The 24,134-nt window shown below is 39.7% G+C and overlaps 1 protein-coding gene across 1 annotated transcript in view; it reads right to left on the bottom strand.

Moving 5' to 3' along the window:
- The window catches only part of MED14 (mediator complex subunit 14), a 37,460-nt gene extending 13,823 nt beyond the window's left edge, over positions 1-23,637 (bottom strand). Inside the window, exons 1-17 of the mRNA XM_063343971.1 lie at positions 23,199-23,637; positions 21,261-21,287; positions 15,775-15,880; positions 14,915-15,088; positions 14,025-14,154; positions 12,260-12,388; positions 11,788-11,895; positions 10,799-10,931; positions 10,104-10,254; positions 7,517-7,628; positions 6,739-6,864; positions 5,776-5,854; positions 4,041-4,200; positions 3,448-3,642; positions 2,722-2,856; positions 2,223-2,299; positions 148-308 (exon numbers count right to left, since the gene is read on the bottom strand). Of these exons, the coding sequence (XP_063200041.1) occupies positions 148-308; positions 2,223-2,299; positions 2,722-2,856; positions 3,448-3,642; positions 4,041-4,200; positions 5,776-5,854; positions 6,739-6,864; positions 7,517-7,628; positions 10,104-10,254; positions 10,799-10,931; positions 11,788-11,895; positions 12,260-12,388; positions 14,025-14,154; positions 14,915-15,088; positions 15,775-15,880; positions 21,261-21,287; positions 23,199-23,380 (2,185 nt within the window). The 5' untranslated portion in view covers positions 23,381-23,637. The remainder of the gene's footprint in view (positions 1-147; positions 309-2,222; positions 2,300-2,721; positions 2,857-3,447; positions 3,643-4,040; positions 4,201-5,775; positions 5,855-6,738; positions 6,865-7,516; positions 7,629-10,103; positions 10,255-10,798; positions 10,932-11,787; positions 11,896-12,259; positions 12,389-14,024; positions 14,155-14,914; positions 15,089-15,774; positions 15,881-21,260; positions 21,288-23,198) is intronic.
- Positions 23,638-24,134: the final 497 nt, after the last annotated feature.

Consider the following 24,134-nt stretch of genomic DNA (forward strand, 5'->3'; position numbering starts at 1 on the left):
CAAAATTTTTATTTAGGTACACTGTAGTTTATTAGAAATCTTAATAGCGGCCAGTTGTCCAGTAACACCAAAACATTAGAACTACTGGAATAGACCATGTAAACCACAAAGAAACAAAATGTACCAGTCTTCATAAATAAAACTTACCTTGCTCCCTGGATGAAGTGCTATTAAGTGGACAGTTTGCAAACACCAGCTCAGCCACCCACGTGCGATTATTTCTACCTTGTAATCGGAAAGTGCAATCAAGAAGAGATCGGTCCAGAGCCTTCTGCGTTTCCTCATTTACACCTTTACAGGGAGGAATTCTATTCACGATAAAAAAAGGTATTTCAATTACATGCAGCACAGTTCCAAAACTAAAAATACTACCTTCTACCATTTCCTGAAGGATTTCCAAGTCTGGACATGAAAGAATGGACAAATGAACAGCAAAGACAGCTGGACTGCACAGCGAGATATCCTATTCCTCTTCAAGAACTGTAATAAGCATGTTACAAAAGCACTCTGAGTTAAGACAGATTTTTATATGGATTCAACACCTGCAAATTACAGACTGTTAAGGGATCTGTTGAATTGCCCTGATCTCTTGGTGAAGTAAGAGCGTACCAATATAAAGCTTTTCTATGGAGAAACAAGCCAAAAGAGATGAAAATAAGTAAGTTCTGTGGCAACCTGAATTCATGAATCAGTTCCCTTTCTAGAACAAGCTCACTCTAAATGCAGTGAGCAACCTCACAGTTATCTTAGTACCCACTAATTTATTCGTACCCTGATGTGGGAACTGAGCTCAGGGGACAGACTAAATAAAGCGTAAGTAAAAACATGCCAAACTTTTTCAAATCTCTTGAGAGTCTATTCATAAATTTCATGTGCCACCCTTAACTTCATCTCAAGTTCTCAGTATTTCTCTGTTCACATGTAAAGTTAAAAAAGGTAGGGTCTGATGCATTTAGAGACCGCTGCCTTTATATCACTACACATTAATGCAGCATAAAAGAAGTTTCGAAGGTTTTACTCTAGAAGGTGTCTTTGGGGGTTGTTTTTTTATGTTTTAAACTGATATAATCTGTTTTACTTCATAACACAATCCAAAGTTTAACCGGTGAGGCCTGAAGTAAGCTCCAAGAAGTGTGAAAAACTGGCTGAACTGCCAGGTGGAAAGCACTGTGGTCAACAGCTGCATGTCCAAGTATTGGCTGTCATTCCTCAGGGTTAACACAGAGGCCAATACTATTTAACAATTTCAATAACCTACATGATGCAAAGGAATACCAAATTTGCAGATGACACCAAACTGAAGGGAACACTTAACACGCTGGAGGACACGGCTGCCATTTAGAGACATCTCAGATGGCTGGAGGAACGAGTTAACAGGAACCTCATGAAGTTCAACGAAAAGAAACGAAAAGTCTTGCACTTGGGCTTAAATAACCTCAAGCAACAGCAGAGTGGGGACCGACTGGCTGGGTAGCAGCTCTGCAGAAAAAGAACTTGGGGGCCTGGGAGACAGACTGACCAGGAATCAGCAGCATGCCCTTGCTGCAATGACAGACTGCACCATCCTGGGCTGTATTAGCCAGGCAATCAAGTGACTACGCCCCCCTAGTCAGCATTTGAGACTGCTGTGCCCAGGGAGGACACAAAAACCCGTGGAGATTGGAAAATGCAGCTGACGAGCCCTGCTTTAAGCAGAAGGTTGTATCGGATGACCTCCACCGGTCCCTTCACTCTTAAACGTCTGTACAATTCTCAGATGCTTCCTCTACAAGTTTTTTACCATGCAATTGTCTTTTCTGGGATTCCTTGCATTTTCCTCTGCAGTATCAGATACCGGTAACCGTCAAATAACATATGGAATATGCAGGCCTCTGATCTAAAATTGCAGTTACACATTCACGAACCATCACCATATCTTCCTTAGTATTTCCTGGATTGTAGGATTGAGGACTGTCAGACTGTTTTCAGAGCTCCCCAATTTAGGCCAATGAAGGAAACAAATTATAGTTGGCTCTGTGTCTACTCTTACTTCCTCTTTCTCCAGCACTGCATCACAGGATAGTGCAAGACACACAATAATTTAAAACAAACAAACAAAATACCCCCTGAAAAAATCTCCACCCACCTCGATATTTTTAATGTTACTCTCCAAACAATGCTTTTTTTTTCCCCTCAAGCATATGTACAGAAATAAAACAAAACACAGAAACATATCCTCTTACTTTAATAAACGTATTGCATGGCTGAAGCCATCTCCTTCTACTTGTACTCCTTGGTGAGGAATGTCCATATTAGATAACTAGGAATGAACAAGAAAATGTTATCCCAAGCAAAAAGTCAAGAAAAATGACTGTAACTTTTTCAAGGATTTTTTTTCCCTAAGGGTGACAGATGTTTCACATCCTCAAACACTGGAAAGCCGAAAAACAGTCTGTGCAAATCTGGTATGAAGTTGTCTCCCACCCCCTGCCAAAAGTGTGTCTTTCATCCTCTCATTTTCCTTTGTTCCTCATCTTTTCAAGCTTTTTGCAGTGCTTGGTATTAGAGGACCAGCTCTAACAAGACTACAGCAATCCAGTGTAGAACATCAGTCACCCAGGCTCAGCTGGTGGGGAAACTCCAAAGTGAACACATGACCACAAGTTTGCCGAATAGTTGCATCTAGACAATAGAATCAGGAGTAGTAGAAGGGAAGGAAACAAAATATTTTTTAATACATACCTCTATACGGAGCCCTATAAATGGCATATTTGTATCACACATGGCTACAATATGAGCTAGCACTTTATTGAAGGCACACATTTCTCCCGACCGTTTTGGCTTCTTAGGTTCTATGGAACATGGATCACCAGACAACTAGAATTAAAATAAAGACAAATGTACTTGCACATTTGGAGTAAACATTTTGAAAAGATGTCAGAGAATACTCTTATTCATCCCAGTTTTAAATGAGTCGTACCCTGAGCACAAACTCCTGAAAGGATATGGTCCATTTCAGGACTGAAACAATTCAGTTAAAGTAATTTTGTAATCACCTTCTTCCTTGAAATTGTACTTACATATCACTAAGCCATGTCAGCCTGACCCTAAGAAATAACTCTTATCAGACCCTGCAAGTCTTTCAAAGACTACACCTACATGGCACAAAACCTATCACACAAATACCAGTGCCCTGCGTATACAAGCTACTCTAGCTACCTCAGTGTGGTGCTCTGCCATGGCTCTTTAGAAGAGCTGAGAAGGCCTGGCATGAATTAAAAGACAACTGTTGCAAAATAGTTTCCCAACATCTCCCTAGGGAAGCAGTCCAGAGAACCAAGCCGCAACGCAATTAAGATGTCAACCATACAAACTTTTGAAACAACACTACTAAAGCTGGTATTGATGCCCAGAACATGTTTAGCTTTCACGCTCTATAACTAGCCCAATGGCTTTTGAAGGACATACCTTGCGCTTGACACCACTTTTCATTTGTTTCCCACTTTTTGTGTCCAGTACCAACTCTTCAATGTTTGGTTTGAACTGCTGTAGTAAAAGTGCAGTAGCAGGGCTGTCATCTCCTTCAGCATAGCTCACAGAGAGAAAATGGTACTTGTACTCTAGTTCTGTGGGGTTGCCAGGAACATCAAACATCTCTACAACCTATGTTTAACCAAAACAACAAATTTAGAAGACCCTCAAGCTAAGAATATGTCTGTATCAGCTCCTATCCTCTCCCCTTCAAGGAAAAGACATTAGTCTTTTTCAAGATATTAATACTGTGGCTAGGAAAGGGATCCAAGAAGAGAAGGAAGACTAAACTTTCGGGAAATGGAGAGAGAATGGGAAGGTTGCTGAGAAATAAACCTTTATGTCCCCCTCCTCTCTATAAGCCTGACTGCTTAACAAACCCACTGAGTATGAGAAAAGAGGGAGAGGGGAGAGTCAAGGATTACATCAATCACTTGGTTCCAAATGTTCGAGTCAACAGTACAAGAGACAAACTATCTGGTATACCCACGACTGGGAGCAAAAGATAGAAGCATTTTTCAGTTACTTACAATGTAGTACTGTGGAAGGCGAGTGAGTTTGATAAACAATTTGTGTTTGGAAAGGTTTCCCACTGGATGGCTAGCATAATTAGCTAGTTGAAGAGTTTCACTGCTCACTGTAGGCAGATGTTTTATAGACTGTTTGCAACGTTGCTGTCCAAGCCAGAACCTTGCATTGAAATAAAGGTATTAGTACCCTGAGACTGTTTTACATTTTTCGAGTAAACTGCTGTTTAGAGCATTAGTGTCAAGTTAAGAGTCAGTCATATTCTAAGTCAACAACTATCATTGCTGCACGAGTTATATACAGAAAAATCACACAGCAAATTTAATGAGTTTATATTTTCTTACTATTATCTTTACATATTGTCTTCAGCTTGAGTAACAGACAGCTGTTAATTTAAGAGGAACAGCCCTGAAATTACTCACTGAAGGAATAAATAATTTTTTTTATACACAATATGAAATTACAATATAAAAAAGAAGGGACAAATTAAAAAACATGTAGATTACAGTTATTTTACAACTTGGAATCTTTGATTATTTTTTGGTATAGAAAAAACCTTTGCTCCCATATGCTCGTAAGCAATACAGCAAGAAGAGTCACCAAAGCTGGATGTCACTCTGGATCACGTTATAAACAAACTCATTCACCTGAATAAGTTTGGTCACAAAGAACCACATGCAAGACACCAAATTTATTCTAATGTTTGGAATTAAACTTTGTCCTACTGGATTTTGGCTATAGTGACAAGGCCAGAAAGCCTAGCTAGGCTTGAAAGGGGCTCAGAAATGCGTGACTTGGTTTTTCAGTCAAACTTCCACTGAAAACAGCAGTGGAAAGTGTGGTTGCTCAGTATCTCTCCATCATGACACACCGCATTTATTCTCATAGATACACATTAGATATAGCTGTCCTAAAAGACATTTTGTGGGACTGCCTAGCTTCCTCAGCACTACCCAAGCCATTATCTCGAGTACATTATTCGTAACAAAGGGAGGCTGATTACTTTCTCCAGGGTGCCAGTGCTTCATGCGTCATCATGCTTCTTTTAGAAGCAAAATTCCTCAAATAGAGGTTTCACCCTGCAATTAGCTCACAGTACTGGGAATTTCCAAAATGACAGAGCAGGTGGAACTTAGCTTTCATGCAGATGCAAACCATATTTGTATTATCTGCTACAACCTCTTATGGGAGCCAAATGTATTTTGTACTTAAATCTCAGGGCTTTATGGAAGGAAGATTAGTTTAAACCAGCAAGGGCTGAAGTGTTAGAAGACAAACAGATATTATTTAGATCATCCTAGGCCACTTCCTGGTTTTTCCTCTGCATTGTGAGAAGATAAATCGCTCTTGCCGAGAAACAAGCAGAGTTCAGCTGTAGAAACAGAGTGGAATAAAGGAGATAGAAGATGAACATGATCACAAAATGAGTTCCTCAGGAAGCAAGTGGTCTGCTACTGACTTAAAGTGAAAGGACTTCATGTGGAGTGTGCACATAGCAATGCATGAGGCTACGTGTAAGAGGCCAGACTAAAGGAGGATTATGGAATCAACTCCAAGCAAAAGCAGAATTTCCTCCACCCATTTAGAAAAGATGGCAAATATTCAAGGTTGCTAAGAACAGTGAGAAAGGATATCCCCTACTGTGGTAAAACACAAAGCCATGAAAGTGTGATCATCCAAAATACGAATATGGTGATTCATTCTATGCAAACTAAGTGAATTACTCAAGTCACTTACTTGAGTTGCTGAAGCCAAGGAATGATACGCTTCATATCGTCATTAACAGACTTCTCTATGTCATCGAGCGTCAGTTGATCTGCAAGAACATTAGTTGAGTGAATGGTGTTAACAGCTGCTCTTCAAACACAATTTTGACCTTTTAAGGAAAGTGTCTCATCTAATTTAACAATTAATCACAGAATCATAGAACAGCCCACTTTGGAAGGGACCTCGAAAGATCATCTGGCCCAACCCTTTGTGGGAAAGGGAGCCTAGATGAGATTATTTAACATCCTGTCCAATGGCATCTTGAAAACCTCTAGTGATGGGGATTTCACCATGTCCCTGGGAAGGAGGTTGTTCCAGTGACTGATTGTTTTCATTGTAAAAAATTTCTTTCTTATACTGAGATGAAGCCTTTCCTGGTGCAACTTGTAATTGCTGCCCCTTGTCTTCTCCATGTGGCTCATTGTGAAGAGAGAGATTAAGATACACAATAAATGATCCATAATGCTTGTAAAACCACAGCAGTATGTTATTAGGCAAATAACCTAAAAGAATTTGTTTTCCTTCTTTTCTTAAGTAATCTGAAACTTGAAGTTAAGACTTGAACAGTAACTCAAGATGTACAAGGTCACATAATTCAATTCTCAACCAGGTCCATATGAAACAACCACATCCATTAGCAGCACAACGCAGGAATCGTGAGTCATAAAGAATATGCATTGAAATGAAGCCTAGCAATATTTAGTCTATGGTCCTCTTAAAATATACCTAACTGCACCGTGACCATGAAGCACAAAGACCCACCTGTCCATTCCTCAAATTCAAATACCTAGATGATGACCCAAGTGTTGATTTGCACTACCCTTATTTATTTACAGAACTTCACAGATTTGACAGACCTGTTTACACAAAATTACCTTGAAATGCAGGATTCTTGCAAGATATTAAATACAACCTGGTTTTGCTCCTACTTACCAACACCATACAGCATCAGTTGAAACATTCCAGAATGGAGATCAACAAATACATGCAGGCACTCTGATCGACCACATGGTTCCAAAATTGGAATTACAAGAGTTGGAAGAGCCGTCTCAATGAATGCTAAAAAAAAAAAAAAAAAAAAAAAAAAAAAAATCGATGTTAATGATTTGACACAAAATTCAAGCTCATCATATTAAAACGTAGTCCATTATAACCACAAAACTTTTGTTCTCATAGATGCATCTTCGTTTGCACATTATTAGACTGTTAACATCAAGAGGGAACTGAATGTAAGATTATCTCTGTGAAAACAGCCCTAGTAACAAACCAACAAGAAAAGACAGACCATATTTGAAGGAAATTGTTAATCCGTGAATGTCTTTTAACTCACTGCTTCACGATAAGCTCAATTCAAACCACAATAGTTTCAGCAACAGTTTAAGCAAAGTCTCCTCCAAAGCTAGCTCAAGACAATGAAGGATTTGCTTTCAATTCTGAACACGTGCAAGTTTTACAGTAGACAGCTTTTAACCTTTCAACCCAGACTATAATGTTCTACCAGCTTCATCTATTATACTGCATTTAGAGGTATGAGTATTTTACAGTTATCAACACAGAATAATTTAAAACTAAGTCTTATTAATTCTGAACACATCTCCCTTTGTTTTTTCATATTTTCATTTAAATGAATGAAAACAACAAGAAAAGAGGAAATGAATCCTAGGCACAAAAAGAAATTAACTTGAAACAAACTTCAGTAGAAAATACATACAATTGTCATTAACGTTGTAGCTCTTAAGAATGGCTTTCAGCTCCTGAAGTTTTTGATGAGATCTTGCATGGACACTGTCTATTAGGAGTTTTTCTATTGATAGGTGGTCAATCTGTAAAAAAGGAATGTACTTGAGCAAATTCAAATTTGATACGTAGACTTTATGCATTAGCACACTGGAACAAAGCTACTTAATAAAACAATCACTTCAGAAAGAATTTGCTTAGAGCTGTAGTGAAACAAATGAACTATTAAGTTGAGCATTTGGATTACTATAAAATAGAACAAACTAACATAAGATTCTGTCTGTGCAGCAAGCAGTGTGAGGGTTTTTGAGAGAAAACTAGAAGAAAATGTAAAAGAAAAGAAGTTTCGCAAACTATGCTGTTACCACTCCCTGTGCAGACCTGCTTGTTCAAAACAACAACGAAACTCAAAAAACCCACACTCTTGGAATATGGTTGCCTCTACACAAACACATATGTAGCTGCAGCATGACACAAAACACACTAGTTGTAGTCCTGCTAATAGGGTAACAATGCAGTGAAGATGCAGTGGCCGACACTGACCCAGGAGTATCTAGAGGCTTGCATTTAGAGGCTGTTGCCCTGCCAGTGCTGAAGCTTATGCCACCACTTATATTCACTGTAGCTTATTTGTCCAACCTAAATTAAAGCATTTGCATTTATATCCATTCACATTACAGTCATATTATTTACATATTTTGCATAAGCAAAGCTACAGAGTACTGCAAAACCTTTTTCGAGTTAACCTCACACTGCTTTGAAAACTGTTCAAGGTGAATTACACTCAAATTTTATTCTAGCATAAAAGATAAACGCAGAAGAAGTTTATGCCAGAATAGAATTTCAGTGCATGCCTTCATATATACCAGAACAACCTTCCCCTAAAGACTGGCTTTCCAAGACAAGGCCTTAAAAATGTTTACCCACCCACAAGAGCATTTCAACTCAGCAGCTGCTATGAGTTAAATCTTCCTCACAAACAAGCAACTACAGGTTCTGTAGCTACCTCCAATTTTCAGTAGGTTAATGTATAATAACCTGCTTAGATAAATATATTTGTTCATGGCACTGTTTTATACAGTATCTTAAATATACAGAAACACAATGCACTATCTACGTCATTACAGCTGAGATCATTATTCAAACACTAGAACAGCAGTGTATATACTACAGCAGATAATTTTTTTAAGCTCAGAGCAAGTAGTTATAAAGGGAGTCAGCATTAACTTTGATAAGTCTCAAATTTACAGCCACCTCGTATCTTAATCTACAGTCTGTAGACCTGCTTCAGTGAGCTCAGATTGCGTCAGCACCAGTGGAACTTCAGCAGATGTTCTAGATAAAGCACATTTTCCTGGATTTAGGCATAAATACAGTATCTTCACTAAACTAACTGTATATTTAGTAGCCTAATTATGCTAATTTAGGCTATTAAATGAGTAAATTTAGTATATATGTACTATACTAACAGTAGAATTTCTACTCTAGAAGTAGAGTAGAAGGCTACTATGCTCCACTAAGTTTCCCACATTCCACTGTAGCCCAAACACATGAAGTTCTTGACATTCATCATATAGAGACTTGTCTGTCAGACCTGGTAAACAAGATGGGCCAAGAGGCTCAGATACAAAGTATGTACAGTAGGTGAATGCTATCATCAGTAGAAAGTTCTGTAAGACAGGTGAAGAATCTGAGCTGGGGATTTTTTCCACTGTGGAAAAACTGTACTGAAAGTTTGAAAACTACACCATTCACTCCATTTTGTTAACTCTTAAAAAACTCAAACACACATCCTGATATATCACAGCCAGACCTGCTGAGGATCTTACAGAAGACTTATTATAAAACCTAGAATGCAGTTTCTCTTACATATCATTAACTAAGATCTATAATTATCACCAGTGAAGCCTTATCCCAGTAGGAAGTTGACTGCAGTTACTCGTTTTGGATCATTTCAACAATCCCACCTTTAACATACATGAATTTGAACAATACAAAAGCACATTCAAATAGGCCACATGACATAATCTGGTTAGTTGTGATGTAAAACCAAGCTTCACCTAACACTTGTAACAAGCAAGACACGTTAGCTCTTTCGCACAAGATGTCCAAATCATAACGTAAGATTTTTCTAAAGTGAATACCACTGCTGGGTAGCCAACTCAAGTGACATAAGGAAGCTGATTTTCAGAGGAAGTTTACACAGCATCTCCAAGACAGAAAAGGGAAGAACTGGCTCTCTATAAAGCATTTCAAGCCAAATGCTAGCCATAGCCGAAAAACTTTGCTGTTGTTTCCCCCCAGCCTCAGCATTCTGTCCCCTAAGTGGTACATAATGCACTGTGAAGTAGGTGTAATTTTTAAAATGAAGTCAAGGCCAATAATTTGTAACAATAACTTTATGTCCCAACATACAAACAGCACAACTGACAGTAACTGATGACTAGAAAACTTCGAAACAGCTCTTTAAATAGAATCAAAGTGAAGCAAACTGACAATGCAAAGCATTTTTAAGTTTTTGATTTATAAAACTAGACACCTCTTGGAAAGCAAACCTTTACCTTCATGGCTCTTTCCATCAGTTTGGAATCACAGGCTGGCAGTGGAGGCTCATGAGATATTTGTAAGGGTTTTGAGACATCAGTCTCATCAATTTTAATAGTGACTTTATGAAGAGATGCTGTCCCTGTTTTCCTGCCAAGCACCTGTTGACTTAAAATAAAGAAAATAATTAAACCATGTAACTGTAATAGCTACTGAAAAACGTATTTTCTGCTAATCCTTGATTTTGAGAGTTTTGGTTAAAAATAAAGATTATGTCAGCTGAACTGAAAAAAAAGCATTTGTTTTAGTTTACATTTTAATGCAAAACTGTTTGTAAACTATAATTATATAAAGAAGTTGTAGATGGCTGCAAATTCAACACAGAAGAGCATCTGGATTGCTTTTTAAAATTTTATCTGGTCCAAGTCAAGCAATAAATATAGTAAAAGATTGACAAAGAACTAATTTATTTAGCTATCTGCACAAATATGATATGATTTATAACTGTATCCATTGTTCTCCTGTACATTGATGTACCCCCTCACTTCTTTGCAAGTCAAGCAACATGTTTAGGTACTTAACTACAAGAATTTAGGAGTCTCACATCAAAAAGAAAGCACATTTCTGAAAATTCTGTCTCAAGCTTAGTAAATGAAAACCCTCCTATTATTTCGTTTACTGTTTGTTAACAGCCCCTTTAAAATTAACTTACTTCCAAACAGAGAGCGAGAGACATTTCCCTGCATGATACCGCTCCACTTGCACAAGGTCACCCCAGCGCTCTCGAATCAGCATTAGTGTTTGTGAATGCAAGACTTCCAACTGAAGTGCTAAGCAGAAGGAGTCTAACAGAGTTAAGAAAATACGAGACCTCCAAAAAGTCTGTACACTACATAAATCCATTTCCATACACTACGTAAATCCATTTGTCACAGAAGTCAGACAAGATGCTATCTGAAAACACACTAATGTACTAATCCAGAGATAAAGCAGCATCAAATATTTCTCAAAAGTTGTTGGGTTTTGTGTTGGTTTTTTTGTGTTTTTTTTTTTTAACTCTTATCTACAGCAGGACGTTAGACAAGAGCGTCACAATAGCTTTGTTTTATAGATTTTAAATCTTTTCGGGAAAAGAAGATGACTAACAAAGAAATTCAATTCACCCTATAACCCATCTCCCATGGTCACCCTAAAATAACATGGTTCTGTCTGCTTCTGCAGAAGCTCACTGAAAACTGTTTCACATTGTCAAGCAATGTTCCTTTTGCATGTAAAAATCACTGCGCTGCTTCCTTCACGTGCTATATCTCATGTTATTATTCACACAGGTGCAATACATTTAACACACCATCATCACCTCACTGCAGTTCTTGGTAGCAAGAATTGTCAGCTCCCAATACCTTCCAAGTCAGCACTGTATTGTCTCTGAAATTAGCACATGCAGCCAGCTGCTGCTGCACTGACTTACCACACAACCTGCTGTCTTGAGTACCTCACCTTTACCTTCATTGATTAAGGGTGTAAAATCAAATTTTATGTGCTGGCACCTGAGAATAACTGTTTCCAAGGCCATCACTTTTACTCCACATCCAGACATTTCCCCCTAGCTTAATAGGGAATCCATCTTTCTTGACCTCCAGCTACTAGGAATAGTAAGGCTACATTAAACAGCTTATTTGGAAGCGACTTTCAAAAGGATACGCAAACAACTGTACATGTCCTGAAGTGGCTTCTCATCAGCAAACAGCCGTGACTGGACCAACTGATGGATGAAGTTGATCTGCATGCTGTGAACCAAGGCTCGACCATCTTTCATGAATTAAAAATAATTCAGATTAGACATCAAGAAACTAGGTAGTTAAAATAATTAAATAAATTAATAAATCAAAAAGAAAAAAAAACTGTATTGAGCAATTTCCACACCAGAATTTCTAACAAAATAACAAAACCCTTGGTTTCCTCTGGAAACTTCAGTCTACTACACTGTCACAGTCTACCATTGTTAAGGTATTAAAAAATATAGAGCAAGGTGAAAACAGCACAAGTATATACAGCTTCATTATCTTAAGATGTGATATGCAGAAGACCCAGTATAAACAAGAATTATACAGCATCAGATATGAACATCATGTTAAAAAGAAAGTGTAAAGGTTTGATTTTTTTTTTTTTTTACCACCAGTTTCTTTGTCTTCAACCAAAATTTCCAGTTTGAGAAGGCGCCAGGGGATGTCCGGATCATCACCCATCACTGTCAAGGTGGCCTCAAACTCACCCTCAACTCGGAACTTCACACGGCCATTGGCTAAGGAACAAAAAAATGTTTTATTTTACTCAGTCTCCTAAGATACCTCAAAATATCAGCGTGGTAGGCTCCTGGCACTCACAATAGATTACTTCCCTATGGTTTCTGCTCTCTGAAGACTTCACAGTTACTTCTGCAACGGAACCAGTGTCAATAAGCAGCATTTTGCTACTGCAATACAGGGAAACATTGAGCTAACTACCAGCCTGACAAGTCGCACAAACAAAACGTCTTGCTTAATTCTTCCAATTCTTTGCTGTATCAAAAATGAATACTTTAAGCAATATGCAAAAGAGGTCCAGACACAATCTCAGCCCCAGCTGAAATCTAGCCCTGGAAACACATCTCACTGCAAACCATTTACTTAAAGTACTGTAACTCCATTTTCATGGGAGGAAGATATTCTTTTGCATAACATATATATGCACACAAGCAAAGATTATGCACACTATTTATCTAATTGACATACATATCCTCACACCTTTGAGAACAATGCTATCAGTTTCAAGAGCTGGGAACAAAGACTGTGAAAAATACGTAAGCAAGGTCATAAAGAGAATGAGTGGCATAGCAAACAGTTTAATACAAGTCCTTACTCTAACCTGTGGGTCAACAAAATATGCCATATACCTTTACAAGCAGACATTAATAGACATATTCCTATTGAAATTTTCATCGTTTTAACTCATGAAGTTTCATTCTCAAAAGCATCCCAGACACGCTCTTAAACCAAACCAAACCCCAAACCAGAAACTATTAGTCATTGAAATGTTTAGTTAACTGAAAAATCTGAAGAGCTCAGACACACATCCGTTTACACTTCCGTTAGGCAAAAATGGCTTTAATACCGATATTGCAAGCATTCACATAGGGACCAGTGAAAACTATTACCAAGATTTTTCAGAAACATCTTCAGTCTGGGTCTGTTGGGCTATGGTTTAAATGTGGCTAACTTTGTTTTAGCTAAAAGCATGGACTAGGTCCATTCCAGCCCTATTCTCTGCAATTCTGCAATAACCTAGTACAGTTTATAGACATCCTTCCTGTAAAAAAAAAGGTAATCTTAATGAATACCACTACTTGGGCTAAAGGAAAACAGAGACCTGAAAACAGATTAAGAGATCTGGCACTGCAGTGAGCCACAGAACAAAAGGTATGCATAAATATGAACAAATTCTATGCATGAAAATGAATACCAAAACAGATTATAAAGCAACATTGGAGTGACTTGTTTAAGCTAAAGTTCAAAGAGTTTCTACAGAAACACCTAGCAGATTATTTAAATTGCATTTTAAAATTAACTTAAGATAAAGCAGTTACATTGTTAGGCCTAAGACTAACATAACACGTTTGCTGGAAGAGCAAGACAATGTCTACAATCTTTTGCCATTACCTGCACAGGATTTCTTCTTGAAAGTAAACCATATTTCAGGAATATTATCAGTGCTGTCATTTTTCAATAGGGGAAAACCAGATATTTTCATGTCATACAGAGACAGGATCCCAGTCTTAATAGATGAAGCAACGCCTAACAGTCTCACTTAAGCTATCTTTTAGCTTTACTTTGGCACTAAAGCAACCATTTTAAATCAGTCTGCAATAGTCAAATTCTTCAAAAAGTAATTCCAGTTCTTACCAACTGTAAGATTTGCCAGCTGTGGAGGGAGATCTGTAGTCACTAGTCGATGCCGAAGAATCTGGTTTAGCTGATGAAGCGTGGTTTGCTTCTCACTCTTGGTTATTGGGTCAGGAGGGATTATTTTATCCTGTTAAAATAAACACAAACAAGCCTACATAGCTTAAATGTGCATAATACATTGACAGTATCAGTGGTGAAAACTAACCAGACTAGAAGTCTGAAAATACTATAGGCCATTACACACAAGAGAAGTTTTATATCTTACACTAAGATTTGTTTTCTAGTTGACTACGTTTTACCTGAGACCAGTGACTGAATAAAATTGCTCAACTAGGATCAATTAAATAAATTCAGGACCTTACAGCAGGCTAAACTTGTTTTTGAATACTAAGATTTGAAAGCCAATCCTTATCTGTAGCTATAGATCTAAGTCACAGGTTTATATTACTTCACAAAATCCTGTAATTCTGCATTTTAACAGTAAGAAAAGCAGCATTAAGAGAGAGCTGTTAATTATTTCAGTCCATTTCCAAATACAGGCAAAACCTCTAAGAACAACAGATGTCAGTATCTCCTTTTCACACTTGATTTTTCTAGAATGGTGGCTTAGCACATGCAAGTACTTAAAGAACCAAGAAAGATGAGTTGCTACTATACTCATCCTAGAGCAGAACCAGTTTAAATGGAGAGAGTGTTTTACTGGGAAACCATAACTTGTTCAAGTAGGAAGTGCTCTGCATGAGAAATTGACACTGGAGAGACTTGGCGCTAGGCCTGCATTAAACTACAGTTCCATTTGCACACAGACAATTAGTTTCATTAACATGCATTTGATACTGTAAAGGGGATTTCCCCACCCCCACAAGACATACGGTAGCATTATTTACCCTAATGCAGGTTGGCAGACGCGGGTATGATCCAGTTGTCAGAACATCAATAGCATACGGGATAGCAAAACTAGGCAGACGAGCGTGAACCAAAGCATCTCTAGCTAGCGACGCCAGGCGGTCAGCAGTGTCCACAAACAGAATGGCTTGCTGATCTAAAAAACTTGATATCATCTGTGGAGGACAAGGAGGAGGGAGAAAAAGAAAAAAAAAAAAAGTATGTTTCCAAAAAAATGCACAAATCAACGCCCCTTTATATTCAGTTCATCTAGTGCACACGACTGAAATGATTTTTATCTGTCACTTCCAATTCAAGTAATCACACCTATAAAACAAAGAAAGAATAACTATTCTGGTCATTTCTTACATTCGTATGCAAGGACACTTTAAATCCGCATGCCATTTCTGATGCTGTGGAGGATCTGTAAAGCCTCACAGCTCTTTCTTTATCTGATGATTGCTACTGGAATGCAACCATACTTGTTTGTAATCACTTGGGGCTTGTTTTTTGCAACATTCTGGACTTTATTCTTATTTAAACAAGAGTAGGATGAAAGTGATAATAAGAACTAACACACCAAGACCTGTCCTATCACCTAACCCCAAAGCGCTCCTGAAACTATGTGCAGACAAGTCTTTCATTTTTTGCCGCTAATGAGATTTTGTGAACGTGAACTACTGAAAGACAAGATTATAAAATTTCTAAATAGGAAGAAATTGGTTATAATTTAATATTTATTTGCCTATAAAATAGTCTTTTTTTAAAAAAAAAACACTTCTAGAGTAGCAAGAAGTTAGTCTGCACCAAAATCCCATATCACCTAGAGATTATTTCATACCAAACTCTGTTGCTAACTTACCGCACATTTTTCCACCTTTCCAGCATTATTAGCCCATTTGACTAAGGCTAACAAACGAACAAACAGTTGACGAGTGCGACTTGCAAACTGCACTATTTCTATTTTTCTGTAAAAGAACAAATGTCCATTAAGCCAGTGCTCAGATAAAGCAGCAATTTAACTCCGCATAAATAAAAAAGCTATAATGATAACTTCAAAGTGTGTTAATCATCACTAATATATGGCTTGTTTGATTAGAACATAGGAAAAAAAAAAAGCTCACTGTTCTGAATACCTAAATGCTAACAACACACATGGATTCTAACCAATCAAGGCTGTTTGGGGAAACAAAAAAGCATACTCACATGAAATAATCACAAATTTTAAGAGAAGCAATTCCCTAGTGAACTCAATTGAATTATTTTAATATCTTTTACAGGATTTTCCCAGGGCTTATGATTACATTTAAAGTAGACAAGGCAATATACCTAAGGGTTACAGGACCTGGCAGGAACGTTACACTGACATTCACTAAAAAAAAATAAATAAGTAAATCAGATGCTAAACAAAATGTAACTGTAGTAATTTTAAGATGTCTTTACACCATATGTTACAATATGCTACCATTTTGCCAGGCAACACGATGGTGGTGGGGAAGACCAGAAAACCCCCCACCCTTTTACTTTCCTCTCCATTCCTGCCTTTCAAAGAAATTGGGGTAAGGAGAAATTAGCAACAGTCAATATTTCTCCCACCCTGCTTTGCACGAAATAGTCAAAATGAGGCAGTGTATAGCTGCATGTCTTAAGAGTTAATTTTCATAAGAGACAATGTAATAGGATCACACCCAGATTTCCCCCCTTCATTATAGATCTATGTTGTAGACAATACACACAGATCTACAATGTAGATCTGTACTACTATACACCCTGAAATACCATTTCGTCTGCTGTTTATAGAGGTTTTCCTCCCTTTCTACACATTCAGTTCATTAATTTCACCATGATTTTCCAGCTACTTTGAAAAAAAAAAAACAACCACAAAGCCAAGATGTTTTCCTGATATGCTTTTCTAAAGTAACAAAAGCATTTGGACAAAAATAACATTAATCAGTGCAACAGATATTGGCCTCTACCAAACAGAAGTTGCATCTTCTTCTGACCCTGATCTGTAGAACACATACTCATAACATAGATAGAGCCTGTTTTTGCTGAAAGTGTTGGTGTAATGAGGTTAACTCTTTTGTGCAATAAGTAAAGCATAATCTGCTTGTAGCAGATGAACATTTAGGCCAGACGCACAACTAATACCATCTGGTCTGGTTTCTTGCATTATATACTACAAACCTCATCTTGGGCATTAAGCCAATAACTTCTCTGTATTCTAGAGCATATGTTTTAGAATGGCATTCAGCCTGGTATTAAAGATTCCAAGTGGTGGACAAGCCACTGTAAGTACATACTGCTCTAATAGTAATCACACTATGAAAAAAAGATACTGAGAATTTTGAAAGATTCAGAAAAAGCTTTATGGGATTTGAAAGATGTCTACAGCGAGAGTTCAGAAAGCCCATAATCTCTCAGACAAACTCCACTTAGAAGTTGCTAAAATCTAGTAGTTATGTCAATCAAACTTCTGTGGTGAAAAGAGCACAACAGAAAGAAAAATTCAAACCGATGTTCTGCGACTGGAAGTCAAAGGTAGATATCCCCTCCAACACCACCCAAAACGCAGAAAAAAGCACAGCAATATAATAATGAAAATTATTGATAAAACTAGATACAGTATTCCAGTAACTGTTCCATTAATACCACACGTATGAAGTTACAGAAGACTTGTTCCTTCTACTTGACAGAATCCCGCTTCCAGAACTGCCACCATCATACCTGAATAACAATTGTATTGGGAACTCACATCCATCTACTCATCTACTAAAAACCCAAAGTATTTCAATTTTGCTGCGTCTCTTTGCCCTTAATTATAGATAAAGGACCTTATGCTGGGCTGCACAAAAGTTTTTATTCAAGGAAGATGAAACTTAAGGAAAGAGTACATTTACAAGGCCTATAAAAGCAATGCAAAGCACACTAAAAAGCTTTCTAATGACCACGGTACTCGGTGCATTCTGTACCTTGGGTCTTTATAGGCAAGTTCTGATCTCAGGGGTTTCAGATCCTTCAGACTGGTAGCTGAGTCTGGGGGAGTGAAGCCTTAGCTACAGCAGAAGAATATAAAGTTAAGGACCACTTAAGCAAGCTTGACATACAAAAGTCCATTGGAGCGAATAGGATGCATCCAAGGGTGCTGAGGGAGCTGACCCGTGCCACTGTAAAGTAGCTCTCCATCGTTTTCAAAAGGCCATAGTGATCAAAGGTCTTGATCTTTGATGACTGGAAAAAGGCAAATATCATGCCCTTCTTCAAGAAGGTCACAAAGGATCTAGGGACCTATAGGCCAGTTGGCCTAAGCTCAGTTAAGAAGAAAATTTGTAGACCAAATCTTTCCAGAAGCTACGTCCAGATAAATAACGAACATGAAAGTAGCCTGGGAACAGTCAGCACAGATTTGCCAAAGGCAAACCATCCCTGATCAGTGCAATTGCCTTCCACAGGACGAACAGCTCTACGATCAAGGTGAGAACAGAAGATACATTTACATTGACTTTTGCACAGCTTTTGACAAGATCCCCCATAGCATTCTTGTAGCCAAGCTGGTGAGATACGACATGGGTAAATGGACTACAAGGTAGGTGAAAAACTGGCTGCACTGTCAGGAATAAAAGGCTGTGACTGGCTACCAGATGGATTTCTTTAATACTGGTTACTAGTGGTGTTCCTTAAGGGTCTATACTGGGGTCAACACAATTTAACACCTCCATCAACAACGTGCATGATGCGAAGGAACGCACTCTTTGGAAGTTTGCAGGTGATGCCAAATCGGTGGGTGCAAAGAGAGGGACCTCAGCTGTCTGGAAGAACTGGTTGACAAGAACCTCATGAAGTTCAGCAAAACCACATGAAAGGTCCTGCATCTGGAACCAAACAATCTTGTGTAACAGCACGGGATGGGTACCAAGCAGCAGCTGGGCAGCAGCTCTCCAGAAGTGGACCTGGGGGTCCTGCTGGACAGGTGAACAGGCATCAGCAATGTGCCCTTGCAACAATGACAGGCTGTGTTAGCACCAGGGCAGCCTAGGTCAAGGAAGGGGATTGTTCACCTTGAGTCAGCATTTGTGAGACTGCATCTGAAGCGCTATGTCCAGTTTTATACTCCCTGGGCAAGAAAGATCCTGCTGTACAGAACTGGGTTAGGGGCTGAGGAAGGTATGTTCATTTATGCTTAAGAAGAGAAGGCTATGGTGAGATCCTACTGCTGTCTTCAGATACCTAAAGGGGTGTTACAGAGATGATGGAACCAGACTCTTCTCAAAAGTGCAAAAGGCTGAGGGACAACAGCCACAAACTAAAACAGTGAAAAACTAGTTAGATATCAGGAAAACAAAGAAACACACAGATGGTCAAAGACTGACAGAGGCTGCCCAGAACGGTTACAGGATTCCCATCCTTCAAAATATTTAAAGCTCAACTGGATATGACCCTAAGCAACCTGAATCAACTTTGCAACTGTCTTTCACTTCAAGTAGAGCGTTGCACTAGGTATCTCCAAAGTACCATTGCAACCAAAATTATTACCCGTGCCTATGAAAGAAGTAAAGTAACAGTCATTTTGTCATTAGAAAAGAATGGAACTCAATGTTTCACAAAAATTAGGTGTGCATTTGCACTGTAGCTGAAGTAATAAGTAACACGTTTTTACAACAGTTCTGAATGGCTTTTTTAAAAAAAAAAAACAAAACCCCAAACTTCTGTAGCTGATAGAGCGTTTGCTGCAAGTTGAGAAGTAAGAGTCTTGTTCAGGAACTACTGCAAAATCAGTAGGAAAACAGCCTGTTTTTGGAAAACAGTACGTTTATGTAGTTCTTGGAAGTATTTTAACAGTAATTCTCTTTTAAATACTTCTCAGTGGGAACTGTTCATTCAGGAATGCAGGTGTAAGGTTTTACTTTTCATTTCCCCACAAGAGAAGATAGGGCCTTGCAAAGTCATTATAATTCAAGTTCCAGTTAAATCTCATGCAGCCATTACTGTATTTAGATAAAAGTTCCCCACATATTACACTTTATTGGAGGATAAAAAGGAAAAGATAGAGAATACTGAGCAAAAAAAAAGGTCTCCGTTATCAAGAAGCAAGCCCCTGGATTTCCCCTAGAACTCAGCACTATTAATTTTACACCACAGTACTAATGTTTTTTTTTAATCCAACGACTTCTTTCTTGTTGCCAAAGTTATTTATTCCTATAATTGAAAACTAGTTGTTGCTCCAGACCTGTGTGCCCAACAAAGTAGATTCCAGCTTTACCAAGAAACGCTAAACATTTAAATGCGACAACCCCCCATCCCCAGTACACGGGAGCTCTGGACTTAAGATCAATGTAATTTCCTCAGCAAATAGAGTGATAATTAAAAAACAATCAGAAAACCAACAAAAAACAGTTTTTTTTTTCTCTTCATAAAATATTATGCATAAGGAAAAGGGGCACAAGGAATCATCCCAGGTTATGACTCGCTGAAAATGGGATTAATTCCACAACACATTATTAGAGTTTTGGAAGATTTAAGGTAACTGCATTAACGATCATCCTGGTACACAGAATTCTTTATTAACATTCTTAGGAATATCATAGCTGCTGTATGTCTCCAAAGAAACTTAGGTCAATTAGCATGTCAATACAAATAGCAAAGGAAACAGTTTTCTGACTACTTCCATAAAATTTATTCAAAGAAACAAAAAATCAAGTTCTTTCACCCTGGCGGGGGGAGGAGGAGCGGTTAGGGTAGTGCAGTGAGGGCAAAGAAAAAAAAAAAAAAAAAAGGCCTTTTCTGGTCTCTTACATTTGTTTTCTAATAATTTTCACACTTCAAAAACCCCACAGAACAGAAGCAGAAAACAGTGTTCATGATAAGAAAGATTAAGTAAAATGGAAAAAAGCAGAAAAGAGGTTTTTACCTTGTTTTAGTTGTTGAACTGCTTATTCTGACCAAAAAGTTTCTTTATCATACCAACTAGAATCTATTTAGGATCTCCAGTTCACTTTCACATCAGCTTTACTGTCACTTAATTGCTTCAAGATTCATGAAGAAAAAAATGCCTTTAACAGAGTTCCCCTACTGTAACAGCAACAGTATGTTACTGAACAGTGCAACAACAACAACAAAAAAGCCCAAACAACAACAAAACCAAAACCCAACAAAAACTAATATTCCCACTGATGCTGAGAAAAATCTTGAAACTATGTAGTGACAGCAAGACAGACAAGGCTTACTTTCTTGCATAAAATCTAAAATTAGGAGAGAAATCTTTTATTTAAACAGTTCTATACAATCTTAACATCCTCAACAAAGTTCTATATTTTAACATGCATTACGGATTGTCTTATTGTAACTCACCTTTCCATATCAGTCTTTCTTGGTAATCTATATTAAAGGGGGGGGGGGAGGAGAAAAAAAGAAATGTGCGTTATATATTGTTCTATTACATTTCAGTCTACCAGAAATTTTGTTAGTAACCTTCAACTAAGTACATGAAGAACTTCCACATACCTTTAAAGAGCATTTCAAAATTTCTATGATTGTAAATGTGTACTAAATACAATGAAATTACGTGTTTGATAAAGGAAGTAGCTTGACAGCTCTAGAAAGCAACCTAGTTAAGGAGGAAAAAGAAAATAAGATCAAGTGTATAATGGCACCACAGGGTACCTGCCACTACTCTGTACCACATAAACTGGAACTTGTCAAATTAATTTAAAAACTGACGAAGGGTGCTGAAATTCCAAGATTTCTGCTAATCTAGTAAACGACATAGTATCACTGCTTGTGCTTTGTAATTGATGAATCTCACTAAGCATCCATGCCTATGGTTTAAGCATACTCAATTCATAGTAGCAACCCTAGAACATCTGCAGCAGGTGTTAAAATTGGCTGTTTCCTGACCTGCCTGAAATGAGTTTGTCTTCACTTTTTAATGAATCTAAAAGTGGAGAAATGCCATACTCCAGAACTTTATCAGTGACCCGTGTGACAAGTATTTCTGTAACATTCTACAGGTATCACAGGCATCTCATTTAAAAAGTTTTTGGGTTTTTTTTTATTCTAGGACTACGCTGGTGCTGGTAAAAGAATGAGGAAATCATTTTGTTGGAGGGAAGGAAAAGAACACTTTCCATCTGAGCTTTCTACTAGCCAAATCCATACTTTAGGGAGAAATACAATGGAAAAATCTAGCTCACTCTGCTTTTGGAAGGGACGTCAAATAACCTATAAACTGCTTGGTGAATCAAAGTGCCCAAGGCATTCTCCACGTGTTGTTCACACTACTCATTTTATTTTGTACCTTAATGACATATTTAAGCCAAGCGGACCTGTTCTATACCTTAAAAAAAGAATAAAAGACATCACAGGCACACACTCCTACAAGAACGCATACAGTACCAATTACTGTCTGCACATATCATAAACACACAGGAAAGACCTCTTGACTGACCTTTTGGAAGTTCTTCCAAAGCTAACTAAAATTCTAAAACTCCTTGTCCTTTCCAGAGTTTGAACACTCTTAAACCCAAGCCAAGCAACACTCTGTTTTCATACTTACCAGACACAGTATTTTGCAAGAACTATACCTATATTTTCCACTTGTTCTGTATGTCACTTCTTAAAATATACAGGTTCCCCACAAGAACCTCTAAGGTTAAACAAACTAAAAGGGAAAGAGGTTTATTCAGAGTCCAATGCTTTCATTAAAGATTTTCTTGGCCCAAAAAACATTCCTTTGTTTTGCCACTTCAAACACAACAACATCAGCACAGCAGATCGTAGAGTAAATGTAAATAACTTATTTTCTTTCCCCCAAATAATCAAATGGTATTTTAAAGAGTACACAGGTAACTCAAGGACTTGCAGCATCTGAAATATATCCGTTTCACATGTTACAGTTTAATGTATTTTGATATCGGCACAGCCACTGCAGTTGAGTTTTTTTGACAGTAACTCAGGGGCAAACTTAAGTGTTTCATGAGACAACCTGCACTCAGCTGCCCTGCATTCCTCACCAGCATCTTTGCTCTTAATGACAGATCACCCAGCAGCTTTCGCTAGGCCCCTCAACACAGCCCGATGCAGAGACAAACCAGGGCGTGCATTTCCCTAGGGTGGGAGAATGGGAAGGAATAACCACCTCCCCTCCCGCCAGCCCGGGCCGGTGGTCCGGGGCAGATCCCTGGCGAGGCCTTCTCATCCTCCCGGGATGCCAGGCGGCGGCACCCCTAGCCCTAGCAGCCGGACCGGGAGAAGGACGGGAGCAGGCCAGAGGGAATGTGGGGCACTCACAGGTCGGCCAGCACGGTGAGCTCGGCGTAGGTCCGGTGCAGGAGGAAGTCGATCAGGGTGCTGAGCCGGTAGCCGGGGCTGGCGGCGGCTGTCACGGCCCCGGGGGCCGGCGGGGCCGGGGCTGACACTGGGCCTCCGCCGGCCGGCACCAGCTGGTTGCTCTCCAGCTGCACCGGCGCCATGGCGGCGGCGGCGGCAGCAGCAGCGCCTCAACCCCGGGCAGGAACCGCTGGGCAGCCCAGGGCGGACGGCGCTCCCGGCGGCACCGGCACCCGGCCCGACTCACCCCGCACGGAGGGAGGGGGAGGAAGCCGGGGGCGGGGACAGGCGCGGGCCCCGGCGCTGGAGCGGGCGGGCGGCGGCGGCACCGAGGGGGGCTCGGCAGATGCTTAGAGCCCGCTTGGCGCAGGGGCCGCCGCCATGTTGGGGGCACGGAACCGGAAGCGAACAGCTGTGGCGGACCGGAAAGAGAACCTTTCCGGGAAAGCCTAAGGACCTTTCCGGGGCGGTGGCGGGGGGCCGGGACCGCGCTCGAGCGGGCGGGGCCGGCAGTTGGCGGCGGCGGCGGGGGGTGTGCGCGCCGGCCGGGAGCCGTTGGGGCGGGGCCTCGCCCCCGCCTGAAGGCGGTTGTGCGGGCGGGAGCGTCGTCCGTCCCGGCACACCTCTTCCTCAGGGGCCCGGGGTGCGGGGGGAAAGGCGGCCCCGCGCCGGTCTAGTGGCGGGGAGGTTTTGGAGGGGGGCCGAGCCCGGCTGCCTCGTCGTGGGGCACGGCCAGGGGTGAGGCGCGGCGGCCGGGAAGGGAAATGGCGCTGGGCTCGGGAGCGAGCTGAGGGGTGAAGGGCCGGAGCCGGCCGCCTTCCCTGAGCTGCCTGCCGGCAGCGCCGCGATTGAAACATCTGTAAAAGATAACGTTGGGGGGAAGACGAGGATGGTTCT

Source organism: Chroicocephalus ridibundus, chromosome 1 (genome assembly GCF_963924245.1).
Source record: "Chroicocephalus ridibundus chromosome 1, bChrRid1.1, whole genome shotgun sequence".
In the NCBI taxonomy this organism is placed as follows: Eukaryota; Metazoa; Chordata; class Aves; order Charadriiformes; family Laridae; genus Chroicocephalus; species Chroicocephalus ridibundus.